Consider the following 17,039-nt stretch of genomic DNA (forward strand, 5'->3'; position numbering starts at 1 on the left):
TATATATATATATATATATATATTATTTACGAACGGAAGGGATTTGCAGTTAAATAATTAGAAGTAAATGCATTTGTATTTAATAATTGTTATAGTAGAAATAAAATTCTTTGTCTATTATAATATTTATTGTACATTAAATTAGTATTTTGTAACGTAATAATGTTTCCATTGTTCGTCACAAGAATAATTTGATGAAGATTAGACTTTTGTATATCAAAAGGAAATGACAAATCTATATTAAATTTTTTTTTTAAATTTGTTTTTGAATAACAATTATATTTGATGATAATGTTTTAACTGATGATTTTTGTGTTAATTCTATTTTACTAAATCGACATGGTTAACCCAACAGACAATATTAATTTGCTGGTTGGATTACATTTTGATTTAGTAAACACAACACAAGAATCATTAGTAGAATATTATCAAACATAACGTTATTTAAAATAAAAGAAACGTTTAAAATACATTATTTGCTAGTAGGAAAAATGAATATACTTACGTTGATACATCTATGTGAGTTTTATCACTTGCTGCAATTTTGAAAAAAAAATTATAAGTCACTACTCTTTCTGCTTTGTCTTCGAGAAATAGAAATATTTTTTAATTTTGTTACGAGAATGTCGCTTTGAATGCTGTCATACGTTATAAAATTGCAGTTTTAAGAGACCGAAATTTCATAAAAAATGCAATTGTGAAATACGGATTATACAATCTACTTATATGATCTAAAGATAATATTACATTTACCACGTCTATTACAATAATTGGTTTTTGAAAAGATACGTATAGTACTATGCAATATCATATTATTTCTTCTTTGATTTATAAAATCGCAGTTTTATATGAATTAGAACACGCTTTCACAAAAAAAAACATATATAAACAATAAACAATTGTGAAATATTATAGCCTGCTTGATAAAGATAATCGTATTCATACATTTTTATGATGATATCAATGTTTTTGAAAGAAATATTTAAGAGAAAGAAATGTACGTGAAGTATCACGCAACGTCATATTATCTTATATTTTTACTACAATGTCTCTGAGATCTTGTGCCCGTATATAGAATCTCAATAAAATTGTAGTTACATTATTTTTTGTTTAGAAATAAATGCATACATATTATGAATTAAAATATAGAATAAGAATGGACAAAGTATGAAAACAATTTTCAGACGAGTTCGACAAACTTATGACTTATCTATTAAAATGCAATATTTTCTATCTCTTGTCTGAACTTTTTTGTCTTTTGTCAGACGTAAATAATTTTTATGACTTACTATACGTTCATAAAGTTTTTTTTTGCGTTACCAGCAACTGAGGGATAGCATTTTAAATATTTAATACAGCGTTTGACGAGGGTGTTGAGTTCGTGCATTTATTTATATGGAGAGCATGCGCAATGATCGTTTTACATTACATGGGAAGATCGGGACGAGTCTCTTCATGTTAGTCTTCAACATGACTATTACGAAGTCCTCAGGTTATAAAGGTATGAATTATAAAGGTATGAATTCTCTGTATTATATATGTATATTCCATTTAATATGCGTGTTTTACATGACAAATTATTATAATTTTCCCATTGTAACTTCACTGTCATTACATTATCGCATTACCTTTTGTTACGATTAGTCTTCTAATAATGTACGTAGATATTAAATTGTGATAATTTTATCTAAAATTTTATTTTGTATAAAAAATTAGATTTTGTATGGGCAGTTGAATTACATCGAATTGGTTTGAATTTGATCGGTTTATGGCCTTTAACCAATGAAATTTCTAATAAAAAATTGGGGCCTAACATTCGCGTGGGCCTCATTTTTATTATTATAACAATCGTTTCTGGTATACCGCTTGCATGGGCGCTTATACGAGTTTGGGGTGACATGGTACTTATGATAGATAATTTACGAATTACGTTACCTCTTATAGTGGTTTCGTTTAAACTTATTATTATGCGATGGAAACGAGAAGGTATGTCTTTAGGTTTTATTTCTATGTTAAACTATTGTATGATTTATTACTATAAAGTTAATAGATTATGACATTAAGGAAACAAGTTATTATATGTGATTATTATTTCTTTTTCTATCCTTTCATCTATCAACTAAATGTCAAAGTAAATTAAATTGTCAAATATTTTTAATACCTTTTTATTTCAAATCAATCAAAGGTCCATGTCCATTTGATATCCACATAATATTAATAAATCCACATAATATATCCGCGTTTGATTTGATAGTTTGAAAGTTAAAAATAATTATAATTAATTATAAATAATTTTTGACGTGTTTGCATATTATTGATAGTGTCTTTTTTTGTATTTCCAAGTTCTTTTATCCATTGTGAATATGATGGCGGATGATTGGATAGCATTAAAATTAAACACAGAGAGAGATGTGATGATAAATCGAGCACGATCGGCTCGATTACTTATAATTTTTGGATTTGTTATAATGACTCTTGCATTTATTATGCTAACTATTTTTCCTTGCTTTGGTATACAAATAAGGCATATAACGAATCTTACCGATCGAAATAAACCGCTACCACTGCAAACGTATTATTTCTATGACACTGATAAAAGCCCGCAATTTGAGTTGACATTTCTCGTTCAAGCCATAACACTTTCTCTAGCTGGGGTAATTTATACATCAATAGATGCTTTTCTTGGGCTCGTAATTTTTCATATTTGTGGCCAAATAGAGAACTTCAGAAGCCGTTTAGTCAATTTGGTTTTATGCAAAAATTTCAACCAAGCTCTGAATAACAGCGTAGTGTATCATTTACGACTCATCAGGTGTGGATTTCAACGATGGAATACCAAATAATTAGTTCAAAACGTTCGAAAAAATGATTTCTTACATTCTTGTAAGATTAGGATTTGAATTTTTGAATATTAAAATTTTCATGTTTAATCTGCAAGTGTTATCAAAAATTAATATGTTAAAATTATTACTTTTATAGCTCCTTTTAGATTTTTATTTTAATAGATTATAACAAATTAATAATAGTCTATAGAAACTTAATATTATTTTGCAATTGAGAAAAGCCTAAATATAAATTTAATGAAATTATTTATATATACATTTGACCATATAATGTACAAATTTCTTTAAATGAATAGTCTTTTATTATTTTTGCAATTTTTCTGTTTAATTTTTTGATTTCTAGATTTGCCAACAATATTGAAAATGCATTCTCGTTAATGATGTTTGGATTGGTAATTTATTTTGGTATCGTATTTTGTCTATGCGGATTTTTACTTGTTAGTGTAAGTCTCAGTGCAACAAATGTATTGAAAACGTTTTCATATTTTTACACGGTTCTTTATTTTTGAAATATAAATTTATGCAATATACATAATTTGCGTGAGTCTATGGAATTATTATGCGTCTAACTTATAATAATTTATTTTTATTAATTAGCGAGATATATTATCCAGGTAGTAACCAACCAAGAGAAAAATGATGCGAATGTCGCACAAGCATGTTACATGGCAATTGCTGCTTTTATCTTATTGACGCATACATTTCTCTATTGCGGTGCCGGAGAGCTTGTAACGGTGCAAGTAAGTTACATATTTATATAGATATACATGGTCTGTCTCAAAAGTAATGACCAATTCTGGAAAAACGTTGTATTAAAAATACATTTAATATTATTTGAAGTAGGAGCCTTGAGCATCAATGCAGCAGTTCCATCAGCGTTGCTCTTCGTAGTAGCGTAGGAAGTCTTGATCAGACATGCCTTCCAGAACACTCGTCGCGACTGTTTGGACCTTTTTAATCGTCTCAAAAATGTCCGACACTGTTTTGGGACTATTAAAAAAGTTCGAACAGCCACGACGAGCGTTCTGTAAAGCATATCTAGATTTCCCCAAGCCAAGATTTCCTACGTTGTTACGAAGAGTGACAGTAACGTTGGAACGGCTGTATTGACGCTCAAGGATCCTACTTTGAAAAATATTAAGCATATTTTCAATAAAATGATTTTTCCAGAATTACAGTCTCATTACTTTTGAGATAGACCATGTATAAATAAAAACATTATTTAATGTTTTTATTGTATAAAACATTGTATATGTATTTATATAAAACATGTATTTATATAAAACATTGTATATGTATACATTGTATATGAAGAAAACATTGTATATGTACATATATGCATATGTGTATAAGTGTAATATAAAAACATATAAATGCGTTATAATTTGTGTTAATATATAGTTTTTTATACTTCATTATATATTCAATAATTGCATTAATACATAATTTTTGTATTTATTGTGTTTGTATAAACCTCTCTAACTCATTCATGCCTCTGGTGACACATATTTTTGCCAAACATTCAAAAATTCATAACTTCCATAAAATGAAGATAATTTCTTTCTGGTTATTCTTATTTTCAAGCTAAAAAATAGGACTCTTTACGAAGAGATTCAAACAACCTTAAAAGTTTCCTCCCTTATTTCGAATTTCTCGTCAAAAATTCGTAAAATGGGGTAAAAGTGAAAAATGCATAGTATATCTTCCACAAAAATTAAAATACCGAGTTCTTTCTGAGCTCATTTTGAATGTAAGGGCTATTTATTTAAAAAATCGCTATTTAATTTCAAAATGGCAAATTTAATATGACGGACCAAGATGTAAAATTTTCTTAGATTTGAATAAAACTCATTCACAGGGATTTTTGAGATTGTTTTAATTCAAGAAAATTTTACATTTTACATTTTAATGTGTTGTTATTGAACCCGCTATTTTGAATATTAAAATTTTGATTACAGATTCATAATCAGTGACTCTAAAAATCTCTAATAAGACATGAATTACTGTAGATGCTAATTATTTCTTTAAAAAAGTCAGGCACGAAAAAGTTAAATTTATTGTCATAATGCTAAGAAATTAAAGATTTATTGTTACATACATTCTTGTAAATATTGATAAATTTTAAAAGATAATATTTATGTGTAGTATATTTCTAAATATTAATAAAATTTTAATAAAGTCTATTTACTTTAACAAATTATATAATTTTCTTCAATTTTTTTGTATGTAGAGATAAAAGTAAATAAAAATATAATGTAACTATTTAATTTATACCGCATTACACAATATTAAATTATATTAATATTAAATATTAATATAAATAAATATATTAATATTTGTGGCAATTGTATTGAAATAATATGCGTATTTATATATAATCTATATGTTCAGTGTACAGCTCTATATCGTGCTATGTGCGATCTTGAATGGTACAAATTGGAATCAAGAAAAGCAAGGAACCTTATTTTATTATTGATACGAACCAATGAACCGTTTCACATCACTGCAGGAAAAATTGTTCCGTTAACAATGACCACATTTTGCAGTGTAAGATTATATAGATAATAATTTCCTGTTTAACTATACTTTATCATATCGTATATAATCTAATTGATTTTTATATTTAACACTTTTGAGAACAACTGTCCAATTAAAACGTAAATTTAAAAAATTATAATAAATTTACATAATAGCAAAATATTAAAATTCTTGCAAATATTTTCTTTTCCCCTTCCATATTATATTCAAATATTAATATGCTTTATATTTCAGCTTTTAAAAACGTCGGCTGGCTATATATCGTTTTTACTGGCAAAGGGAAGATAAAAATGATGACGATGTTAATATATACATATATATTTTTTCTCAGTCAGTCATAGAAAAGAAATAAAAGTATTTTAAATAGAATATTTCCAAATATAGAAGCTAATAATTATATTTAGTGTTATATTTTTAGTTATATTGTTTGTAAAAATAAAATTTTGTATAAATTTATATTACTACTTAGTATTTGCTGAAAATAGATATTATTATTCAAAATTTAAGTTTTTATTAGAATAATGATTTGATCAAATTCGAAGATTTGTATGTTGCATTTCTTTTATTTGGAAAAATTGCTTTTATAACTTAAATCACTTTTAATATTTATGTATATGTTTTGTGTACGCGATTTTTAGTAACAATGATTATTAACATGCATTTTAATTGTATCTTAATAAAACAATATAAAATGAATCAAACTCTACGTGAATACTATACCGTGAATACCACTTGCATCAATTTAAAGATGAAAAGATAAAAAGAAATAGATAGAAATAGATAGATAGATAGATAGATCAATTTTGAAGTGCAGAAACGTTAATGTTTTAGTGCATTTTATTTTGAATTTTTTCAAATTGTAATGTTATATTCTTTAGATCGCGGACATTGTCAAAAGAGAAAGCAAATAAGATATTTGAAGAGGACAATTGTTTTACATGCGAAGAATTTTCGAAAGACGACTATACAATATATGTATTAGTCATTAGTCAATAATAAATTCAGTCAGTGTATTATATGAATTCTAATTAAATAAACCAATGTATCAACAAATTTAACATTTGAAATGTTATTTAGCAACGACAAAGTATTATAGCGTCGATAATTAGTTCCTCCAGGTTTTACTGCAATTTTTTGTGTGATCTCGTATCCACTCTATATGATCCCATTAAAAATGTATTATTTCTCATTTGGAAGTAAACGCGAACGTATTAAAAGACAAGCTCAAATTTCCGAAGTACTACGATAAATTATTTTCCATCTCTCGTCTTAATAGATTAGACATAAACGCGTTTTACGACTTATTCAAGCGTTTGTAAAGTTTTTTTTTGCTGCGAGACGAGCAACTGTGATCAATTGGTGGATAGCATTTTTAATATTTAATGCTGCTTCAATGAGGCAGCCAGGTTGATGAACTTACGACGTGGGCAATCGTGATAATCATTTCTCGCTAAAGAATGGAAAACGAAACGGAATTTTTTTGTATTAATCTTCAAAGACAACGAAGCAAAGTTTCTCGTATTCTTCATGGATATATCCGAACATATAGTTTAGAGAAGTACTAAATTTTTATTTCTCGTTTCGCAATAATAATGCATGATTCAAACTTATAATTTCTTTCGTTTATAATATTTCTGTATTCTTGAATCCGACGTATAGAATCCTATTAATAATGAAATAACATTACTTCTCTTTTCGAAGTAAATGCATTCAAAGCAACGTAAAGTAAGAGAAAAACTTTTTAGACAAGTTTGACAAGTGTTTAAACTTATGATGCACTGCGATCCAGTATTTTTCATTTTTTCATTTCTCTTATCTTTATAGATATAAACGACATATATGACTTGCTTAAAAAGTTTTTTCTTACGATATCAATATTATAGATTTGTCTGTAGTTGAAGGTAGCATTCTTAATATTTAATAACGCGGTTGATAAAACTGTCAGGTTTTTTGCACTCGTATGAAGAGCATGCGTAACGATCATTTGTATTTCACATCATACTATAGAAAGAACTTTCTTTACATTTCTTGATATGGACGTAAAATCTTCAGGATACAGAGGTACTAATTTCATGTTACAGATATATTTTTGAATTTATTATCCGTGTTTACTGTGTCTAGTAAAATTGTATAATTTTGCATTACAAATCAATTTTTGAAAATTATTTTGAGAATTATTACACTATTTACATTGTTTACTTTTATTACATGTTATTTTCTAATAATTTAAGTATTAATTTACAATTATTTTATCCATATTGCTTATAAAATCATATAAAAATCTATCAGATTTTGTGTGGGCAGTTAATCTACATCGTATAAGTTTCGAAATAATGGGCTTGTGGCCTAAACCTGACAAATGTACCAAAAAAAGTTTGTGGCCAGAAATTCGAGTTGGAATTATTGTTATTTTATTAATATTTGTTTCTAATATTCCAACGATATGTGCAGTGAAGCATGTTTGGGGTGATATGGTACTTGTAATAGACAATCTACAGACAACACTACCCCTGTTGATAGTATCGATGAAATATATTATCTTACAACGGAAACAAAGAGGTATATCCAAAATTATATAAAATATAATATTTAGCATTTTTATATTTCGTTACTTTGTTAAATCTGATCTTATGATAAATAATTGTGATTGTAAACATATTATGGATTATAATATCAGAAATTAGAAGTTATATATTATATGATTATCTTATATAGTAACGTATATGGAAATAAATTATAAAATGTGTATGATTCATTCTTTTTTCGTGTGGTAGTTTACAAATAATAACACATCTACAAATAATTCAATATTTTAGCGTCTTTAATTTAACCCTCAAATGGTACAAGAGTGTGAATTCGCATCGCGAAAATTTTCGAATTGTTGACATTTGCACAAGGATATCTGTCGCGACTATTCGCCGGGTAGTCGTGGCACCAATGTTCCATTAGTGGGTGCTCGAAAGAAGTGTACCATTTGAAGGTTAATACTTATGTTCTATCTATATTTATTTTTATTTCCAAGTTGTCTTGTCGATTATAAATATGATGGCGGAAGATTGGATGTCATTCAAGCTGAATAAAGAAAGAGATGTGATGATAAAACGAGCAAGAATAGCGCGATTAATTATGATGATTGGATATGTTTTCACGTTAATGGGGTTTGTCACAGTAACCGTCCCAGCTTATTTTGGCATTCAAACAACGTACGCAGGAAATTCCACAGATCGAAGCAAACTGTTACCAATAAAAACGTACCATTTTTATAATACAGATAAGAGTCCACAGTTTGAGTTGACATTTTTTATTCAAAGCATAACGGCTTTATTAGCAGCTACCATTTACGTGTCTGTAGATATTTTTCTAATATTAATGATTCTTCACATTTGTGGCCAGTTAGAAAACTTTAAATGCCGATTAATTAATTTACCTTCATGTAAAAATTTTAACAAAACATTAAACAACATCATATCAACACATTTACGTCTTATCAGGTAAAAAATTTGATTGCCACAATAGAACGATAACAAAAATAATTTAGAAATACATTAAAAGAATTTTTTATGTACATATTTCGAACTTTAAATTAAATTTTGTCCATTTATAATTATATTTATTTTAACAAATCATTAATCTTTAATGCTTGTACAATTACATACATATTTTCTGTTTTCTTTTCATTTCAAAATTTGGTAATTTTTCATCACATATTTATTATGTATTATTCTATATTTCAATTTACAATTGTAAAACTTATTTGTTAAAAATTGTGTTTTATTTGCATATTATAACAATTATATTAATAAATTATAATGTTTGTACATTTTTATTTTATAAAAATATTTAATTAAAAATTTAGTAAGTGATATTGAAAGGACAGTAATCTATATATCTTATCTTTAATTATATGTGTTATAGATATTTTGAAAGTATATATAGTTTTTTATTGGGTTAATATGATCATTTTTTTAAATATTTTTATTCTTATAGATTTGCCGATAATATCGAAAATACATACTCTTTAATGATGTTAGTATTGGTAGTTCAGTTTGGTACTGTATTTTGCCTAAGCGGATTTTTATTTATTATTGTAAGATATAGTAAAACAAATGCAAGAAAATATTTTAATGCATATACGTATTTTTTCTTCCTTAACAATTAATACATTTTAGATACTTACTGACAGAAAAATAGATAAAGCTATCATTGTACAAGGATATTTCTCGATATTTATTCTCATTGTCATGTTGATGACTACTTTTCTCTATTGCGGAGCTGGAGAGCTCGTAACGGAGCATGTAAGTTTTAGCAAGTAAGTCATACTTATAAATAGTGTAAATTTAATATGTTTATATTTTAGAGCAAATTTTATATCGTTGTATATAGTAATATAGGTAATTTTAAAAATTATTTAAACAAAAAATCTGTACTTAGTTATATTATTATAATGCTATTTGCTGTCAAATTCAATATCTCATTCTCTTTTTCACACATACACACACACACACACACACACACACACACACACACACACACACACACACACGCACGCACGCACGCACGCTAGGAAAAACAATTAAAAATTTAGTGTATTACATATTTAAACATTAAACGATCGTTTTGAATGAAATTTAACAAATATCCTATTTATACAATTATTTAAGTTATATGATTTTTTTATTCCTAATTTTTTTTAAATCAAAGTTAAGAAGTTATCTAAATTGCAATTAACTGTTACTAATATTTCTGAAAATAATCCTCATTAAAATGACATAAACATTAACATGTTTTCTTATGTATTCATTAAGTGCAATGCAGTATATCGTGCAGTGTGCGATCTTGAATGGTACAAATTGGAATCAAGAAAGGCAAGAAGTCTCATTTTGTTAATGATACGAGCTGGTTATCCTTTTCGTATTACAGCAGGAAAGATTATTCCATTAACAATGGCTACATTTTGTAGTGTAAGATTATTTAAAATAATTTTATTTTAATTTCATTTCTTTTGTATAGAATTTGCAATACGATAATTTTAACATATAAGTCAAAGTATATTATAGTTATAAATATTATTATAATGTAAATGGAATAATATAATGTATGTAATAAAAGTAAATTTATATAATTAAATTTTAAAAACGTTTATAAAAGTGTAAATTAAAATTATCATGGCTAGTTAGTTGATTTTTGTACGTAGAAGTCAATATCGGCGACGTATTTTTTAAACGTCAGTAATTAAAGATAATTATTATTTTCAGATACTAAAATCATCGACTGGCTATATATCATTTTTATTGACGAAATATGGCTAAAGACTATATCAATATTAGCATAAACATAGAGAGAAAACGTTTTAACAGTTATATGTAGTTAGCATGTAGAGCACAATTATATGTCTACTTAAAAAATGCCTTTTATTTTTATTGTAGTAAAAATAAAATTGTGCATTTTGCCTATTAGCATTGTTGATTATTATATCATTAATTATATCATAAATTATATTATTAATTATATCATTATAAATTATATCATTAAGCATTTTGTAATGTGATAACATTTTCTTTTCCCATTGTAGGAAAATAGATCGATGGAGATTAAACTTATTATATAGCTATTATTATAATTATTATATAATATTAAATATTATAATATATTTAAGAAAAAAAAAAGAATTTCTAAATTTTTATTTCTGTACATATAACATATAACGAATCTTACCAACTGAAATAAACCGCTACCACGTAAACATATTATTTCTATGACACCGATAAAAGCCCGCAATTTGAGTTGACATTTCTCGTTCAAGCCATAACACTTTCTCTAACTGGGATAATTTATACATCAATATGTTCTTTTCTTGGGCTCGTAATTTTTCATATTTGTGACCAATTGAAAACCTTCAGACGCCGTTTAGTCAATTTGGTTTTATACAAAAATTTCAATCGAGTTTTGAATGACAGCATTAACAGCGTAGTGTATCATTTACGACTTATCAGGTGTGGATTTCAATGACAATGGAAAACCAAATAATCAGTTCAAAACGTTTGAAAAAATTATTTTTTGCACTCTTGTAAGATTAAGATTTGAATTTTTGAATATTAAAATTTTTGTGTTTAATCTGCAAGTTTTGTAAAAAATTAATATGCTACAAATATTATTTTTAATAACTTTTTTTAAATAAAGTTTTTATTTTTAATAGATTATAACAAATTAATAATAATTATAGAAAGTTAATAGTTTGTAATTGGAAACCGTCTAAATATAAATTTAATGAAGTTATTTATGTTTATATTTGATCTTTACAAATTTGTTTAAATAAATAGTTTCATTGTCTTAGAAATTTTTTTTCAATTTTTTAATATGTAGGTTGCCAATAATATTAAAAATGCTTTCTTGCTAATGATGCTTGGATTGATAATTTATTATGGTATCGTATTTTGTCTACGTGTATTTGTACTTGTTAGTATAAGTTTCAGTGCAGCAAATAGATTGAAAACGTTTTAATATTTTTACATGGTTCTTTATTTTTGGAATATAAATTTATGCTATATATATATATATATATATATATATATATATAAAACTTACGTGAGTCTGTGGAATAATTATGCGTCTAACTTATAATAATTTGTTTTGATTAATTAGCGGGATATATTATGCAGATAATAACCAACCAAAAGAAAAATGGTGTGAATGTCGCAAAAGCATGTTATATGGCAACTGCTGTTGCTATTTTATTAACGCAAATATTTCTTTACTGCGATGATGGGGAGCTTATAACGATGCAAGTAAGTTACATATTTATTGTATATAGGTACATAAAAAATTATATATTGTATATATTGTATATATATTGTATATAGGTACATGAAAAAAATTATATAACATATATGTATATGTATATGCATATATGTGTATAAGTGTAACATAAAAACATTAATATATGCATTATAATTTGTGTTTGTTACTGATTCATTTTTCAAACTTCATTATATGTCCAATAATCACATTAATACATAATTTTTGTATGTCATTGTGTTTACATATGTCTCTTTAATCCTTTCGTGCCTCTGGTGGCACTAATATGTCAAACCCTTCATTTATATCTTCCAAAAAAATGAAGATATCAACTTCTTCCTAGGCATTCTAATTTTAAAACTGAAAAATAAGACTCTTCACAAAAAAGTTTAAACCAACTTGGGAGTTTCCTCCCTTAATCTGCATATCTCGTCATAAATTCGTAAAATGGAGTAAAAATGAAAAATGTATATCTTTCACAAAAATTAAGGTAGAGAGTTCTTTTGGATTCATTTCGAATGTCAATGTAAAGGCTATATTAAAAAATCGCTATTTAATTTCAAAATGACGAATTTAATATAAAGAATCAAAATGTAAATTTTTTTGGATTTGAATAAAACTCATATTTTTACTACAAGAATTTTTAAGATTGCTTAAATTCAAAAAAATTTTACATTTTAATGTGATATTATATTGAATCCGCCATTTTTAATTTTTAAATTTTAATTGCAGATTCATAATCAGCAACCCTAAAAATCTCTAGTGAGACATGAATTAGATGCTAATTATTTCTTTAAAAAAGTCAGGCATGAAAGAGTTAAATTTATTGTCATAATGCTAAAAAATTGAAGATATATTATTATATATATTCTTGTAAATATTGATAAATTTTATAAGATAATATTTATGTGTAATATATTTCTAAGTATTAATAAAATTTTAATTAAGTTTCTTTAACAAATCATGTAATTTTCTTCAATTTTTCGTTGTACGTAGAGATAAAAGTAAATTAAAATATAACTATTTCATTTACAACATTATACAATAATAAATTATATTAATACTAAATATTAATATAAATAAATATATTAATATTTGTGGCAATTGTATTGAAATAATATGCGTATTTATATATAATCTATTTGTTAAGTGTACAGCTCTGTATCGTGCTATGTGCGACCTTGAATGGTACAAATTGGAATCAAATTTGATTTGATCAAATTCAAAGATTTGTATGTTGCATTTCTTTGATTTGGAAAAATTTCTTTTATAAATTAAATCACTTTTAATATTTATGTATATATTTTGTGTACGCGATTTTTAATAACAATATTTATTGACATGCATTTTAATTGTGTCTTAATAAAACAATATAAAATGAATCAAACTCTACGTGAATACTATACCGCAAATATCACTTGCTTCCATTTTAGAGATGAAAAGTTAAGAAATGGATAGATGCTCAATTTTGAAGTGTAGAAACGTTAATGTTTTAGTGCATTTTATTTTGAATGTCTTCAAATTGTAATATAATATTCTGTAGATTGCGGACATTAGCAAAAGAGAAGGCAAATAAAATATTTCAAGAGAACAATTGTTTTATATGTGAAGAATTTTTGAAAAACGTTTATACAATATGTGTATTAGTCATTAGTCAATAATAAATTCAGTCAGTGTATTATATAAATTCTAACTAAATAAACCAATGTATCTTCACACTAAACATTTGAAAGGTTATATAGCAACGACGAAACATTATAGCGACGATAATATGTTCTCCAGGTTTTACTGCAATTTTTGTGTGGTCTCGTATCTACTCTATATGATCCCATTAAAAATGTATTATTTCTCATTTTGAAGTAAACGCGAACGTATTAAAGTGTTACAAAAAAAAACTTTTAAGGCAAGCTCAAATTTCCGAAGTACTACGATAAATTTCCCATCTCTCGTCTTAACAGACTAGACATAAACGCGTTTTCCGACTTATTCAAACGCTTGTAAAGTTTTTTTTGCGAGAGGAGCAACTACGATCAATTGGAGGATAGCATTTTTAATATTTAATACTGCTTCAATGAGGCAGCCAGGTTGATGAACTTGCAACGTGGACAATCGTGACAATCATCTCTCGCTAAAGAATGGAAAACGAAACGGAATTTTTTCGCTTTAATCTTCAAGGAAGCAAAGTTTCTCATATATTCTTCATGGATATATCCGAACATACAGTTTACAGAACTATTACATTTTTATTTCTCGTTTTGCAATAATAATGCATATTCGCAATAATAATTCGAACTTATAATTTCTTTCGTTTATAATATTTCTGTATTCTTGAATCCGACGTATAGAATCCTATTAATAATGAAATAACATTACTTCTCTTTTCGAAATATGCATTCAAAGCAACGCAAAGTAAGAGAAAAACTTTTTAGATAATTTTGACAAGTGTTCAAACTTATGATGCACTGCGATCCAGTATTTTTCGTTCCCTTATTTTCAGTTTTTCATTTCTCTTGTCTTTAGATATAAACGACATATATGATTTGCTATACGCTTAAAAAGTTTTTTCTTACGATATCAATATTATAGATTGGTCTGTAGTTGAAGGTAGCATTCTTAATATTTAATAACGCGGTTGATAAAACTGTCAGGTTTTTTGCACTCGTATGGAGAGCATGCGTAACGATCATTTGTATTTCACATCATACTGTAGGAAGAACTTTCTTTACATTGCTTGATATGGAGGTAAAATCTTCAGGATACAGAGGTACTAATTTCATGTTACAGATATATTTTTGAATTTATTATCCGTGTTTACTGTGTCTAGTAAAATTGTATAATTTGTAATTGTATAATTTTACATTACAAATCCATTTTGGAATATTACACTATTTACATTGTTTACTTTTATTACATATCATCTTCTAATAATTTAAGTGTTAATTTACAATTATTTTATCTATATTGCTTATAAAATCGTATAAAAATTTATCAGATTTTGTGTGGGCAGTTAATCTACATCGTTTAGGTTTCGAAATAATGGGCTTGTGGCCTAAACCTGACAAATGTTCCGAGAAAAGTTTGTGGCCAAAAATTCGAGTTGGAATTATTGTTATTTTATTAATATTTGTTTCTAATATTCCAATGATATGTGCAGTGAAGCGTGTTTGGGGTGATATGGTACTTGTAATAGACAATCTACAGACAACATTACCCCTGTTGATAGTATCGATGAAATATATTATCTTACAACGGAAACAAAGAGGTACATCCAAAATTATATAAAATAATGTATTTAGCATTTTTATATTTCGCTACTTAGTTAAACCTAATTTTATGAAAAAATTATAATTACAAACATATCATGAATTATAATATCAGAAATTATATATTGCAATTTACACTCCTATATAGCAACGTAATTGTAAATAAATTATAAAATATGTTGATATGTGTATGATATTTTCTTTTGTACGGTTTACAAATAACAACACATATCTACAAATAATTAAATATTTTATTGTTTTTAATGCTTATGTTCTATCTATACTTATATTTATTTCCAAGATGTTTTGTCAATTGTAAATATGATGGCGGAAGATTGGATAGCATTCAAGCTGAATAAAGAAAGAAATGTGATGATAAAACGAGCACGAACAGCACGATTCATTGTGATAATTGGATATGTTTTTGCGTTAATAGGGTTTTTTACAATAACCATCGCACCTTATTTTGACATTCAAGCAACGTACGTAGGAAATTCCACGGATCGACGCAAACTGTTACCAATAGAGACGTATCACTTTTATGATACAAATAAGAGTCCACAGTTCGAGTTGACATATCTTGTCCAAGTCATAACACTTTCTCTAGCAGGTGTAATTTATACATTAATAGATGCTTTTCTTGGGCTTGTAATTTTTCACATTTGTGGTCAGTTAGAAAATTTTAGATACCGATTAATTAATTTACCTTCATGCAAAAATTTCAACAAAGTTTTAAACAACATCATATCGACCCATTTACGTCTTATCAGGTAAGAATTTTTATTGCCGCAATAAAACATTTAATGAAAATAATTTAGAAATATCATTGAAAGAAATTTTTTATACATATATTTTACACTTTGAATAAGTTTATTTAATTTACAGTTTTATTTATTTTAAAAAATCATTAATCTTTATTATTTGTGGAATTACATATATGTATTTTTTGTTTACTTTCCAAAAATGTGGTGATTATATGTATATTTATTTTGTTTTATTTTATTGTATATTTGTAATTGTGAAACTTATTTGTCAAAAATGTTTTTATTAGCATATAATTAATAATATAACAATTATATTAATGTCTATGCACTTTTACTAGAAACATTTAATTAATTGTACAAATTTTGAAAAGACAATAACCTCTATATCTTATCTTTTAATATATGTAAATATTTCTGAAAAGTATAGTATTTTATTGGTTTAACGTGATAATTCTTTTAAATATATTTATTTTTATAGATTTGCCGACAATATCGAAAATACATTCTCTTTAATGATGTTAGTATTGGTATTTCATTTTGGCATTGTATTTTGCCTAAGCGGGTTTTTATTTACTATTGTAAGATTTAGTAGAAAGATTTAGTAAAACTAATGCAAGAAAATTTTTTAATTGCATGTACGCTTCTTCCTTTCTTAATATAATAATTTATACATTTTAGATACTTACTGACAGAAAAATAGATAAAGCGACCATTATGCAAGGACATTTCTCGATATTTATTCTCATTGTCATGTTGATAAATACTTTTCTCTATTGTGGAGTTGGAGAGCTCGTAACGGAGCATGTAAGTTTTAGCAAGTAGATCATACTTATAAA

At 26.0% G+C, this 17,039-nt stretch overlaps 4 protein-coding genes across 4 annotated transcripts; all 4 read left to right on the forward strand.

Annotated features, from left to right (window-relative positions):
• Window positions 1-3,481: 3,481 nt before the first annotated feature.
• Window positions 3,482-5,691, forward strand: LOC105460029 (odorant receptor 22c-like). The gene is made up of 3 exons (XM_011706469.1): window positions 3,482-3,583; window positions 5,235-5,390; window positions 5,616-5,691. The coding sequence occupies exons 1-3, from the start codon at window positions 3,509-3,511 to the stop codon at window positions 5,667-5,669; spliced, it is 285 nt and encodes a 94-aa protein (XP_011704771.1). The 5' UTR covers window positions 3,482-3,508; the 3' UTR covers window positions 5,670-5,691.
• A 1,661-nt stretch (window positions 5,692-7,352) lies between these two features.
• On the forward strand, window positions 7,353-8,876 carry LOC105460032. Its single transcript, XM_011706473.1, has 3 exons — window positions 7,353-7,442; window positions 7,671-7,940; window positions 8,404-8,876. Exons 1-3 carry the CDS (start codon window positions 7,415-7,417, stop codon window positions 8,874-8,876), a joined length of 771 nt encoding a protein of 256 aa, XP_011704775.1. The 5' UTR covers window positions 7,353-7,414.
• A 740-nt stretch (window positions 8,877-9,616) lies between these two features.
• On the forward strand, window positions 9,617-10,724 carry LOC105460030 (odorant receptor 43a-like). The gene is made up of 3 exons (XM_011706470.1): window positions 9,617-9,676; window positions 10,187-10,342; window positions 10,637-10,724. Exons 1-3 carry the CDS (start codon window positions 9,623-9,625, stop codon window positions 10,688-10,690), a joined length of 264 nt encoding a protein of 87 aa, XP_011704772.1. The 5' UTR covers window positions 9,617-9,622; the 3' UTR covers window positions 10,691-10,724.
• Window positions 10,725-14,912: 4,188 nt separating this feature from the next.
• Window positions 14,913-16,213, forward strand: LOC105460031. Its single transcript, XM_011706472.1, has 3 exons — window positions 14,913-14,940; window positions 15,169-15,438; window positions 15,741-16,213. Exons 1-3 carry the CDS (start codon window positions 14,913-14,915, stop codon window positions 16,211-16,213), a joined length of 771 nt encoding a protein of 256 aa, XP_011704774.1.
• Window positions 16,214-17,039: the final 826 nt, after the last annotated feature.

The sequence above is a fragment of the Wasmannia auropunctata genome, unplaced genomic scaffold, assembly GCF_000956235.1.
Source record: "Wasmannia auropunctata unplaced genomic scaffold, wasmannia.A_1.0 LD333474.1, whole genome shotgun sequence".
Lineage (NCBI taxonomy): Eukaryota > Metazoa > Arthropoda > Insecta > Hymenoptera > Formicidae > Wasmannia > Wasmannia auropunctata.

Excerpts from the sequence above, each read along its gene's own strand:
- LOC105460031 (XM_011706472.1), top strand. The coding sequence starts at position 14,913 with ATGGAGGTAAAATCTTCAGGATACAGAG. Across the intron at positions 14,941-15,168 it reads AAAATCTTCAGGATACAGAG|ATTTTGTGTGGGCAGTTAAT; the intron begins GTACTAATTTCA and ends AAAATTTATCAG. Across the intron at positions 15,439-15,740 it reads CTTACAACGGAAACAAAGAG|ATGTTTTGTCAATTGTAAAT; the intron begins GTACATCCAAAA and ends TTTATTTCCAAG.
- LOC105460032 (XM_011706473.1), top strand. The coding sequence starts at position 7,415 with ATGGACGTAAAATCTTCAGGATACAGAG. Across the intron at positions 7,443-7,670 it reads AAAATCTTCAGGATACAGAG|ATTTTGTGTGGGCAGTTAAT; the intron begins GTACTAATTTCA and ends AAAATCTATCAG. Across the intron at positions 7,941-8,403 it reads CTTACAACGGAAACAAAGAG|TTGTCTTGTCGATTATAAAT; the intron begins GTATATCCAAAA and ends TTTATTTCCAAG.
- LOC105460030 (XM_011706470.1), top strand. The coding sequence starts at position 9,623 with ATGTTGATGACTACTTTTCTCTATTGCGGAGCTGGAGAGCTCGTAACG. Across the intron at positions 9,677-10,186 it reads GAGAGCTCGTAACGGAGCAT|TGCAATGCAGTATATCGTGC; the intron begins GTAAGTTTTAGC and ends GTATTCATTAAG. Across the intron at positions 10,343-10,636 it reads CAATGGCTACATTTTGTAGT|ATACTAAAATCATCGACTGG; the intron begins GTAAGATTATTT and ends TATTATTTTCAG.
- LOC105460029 (XM_011706469.1), top strand. The coding sequence starts at position 3,509 with ATGGCAATTGCTGCTTTTATCTTATTGACGCATACATTTCTCTATTGC. Across the intron at positions 3,584-5,234 it reads GAGAGCTTGTAACGGTGCAA|TGTACAGCTCTATATCGTGC; the intron begins GTAAGTTACATA and ends CTATATGTTCAG. Across the intron at positions 5,391-5,615 it reads CAATGACCACATTTTGCAGT|CTTTTAAAAACGTCGGCTGG; the intron begins GTAAGATTATAT and ends TTTATATTTCAG.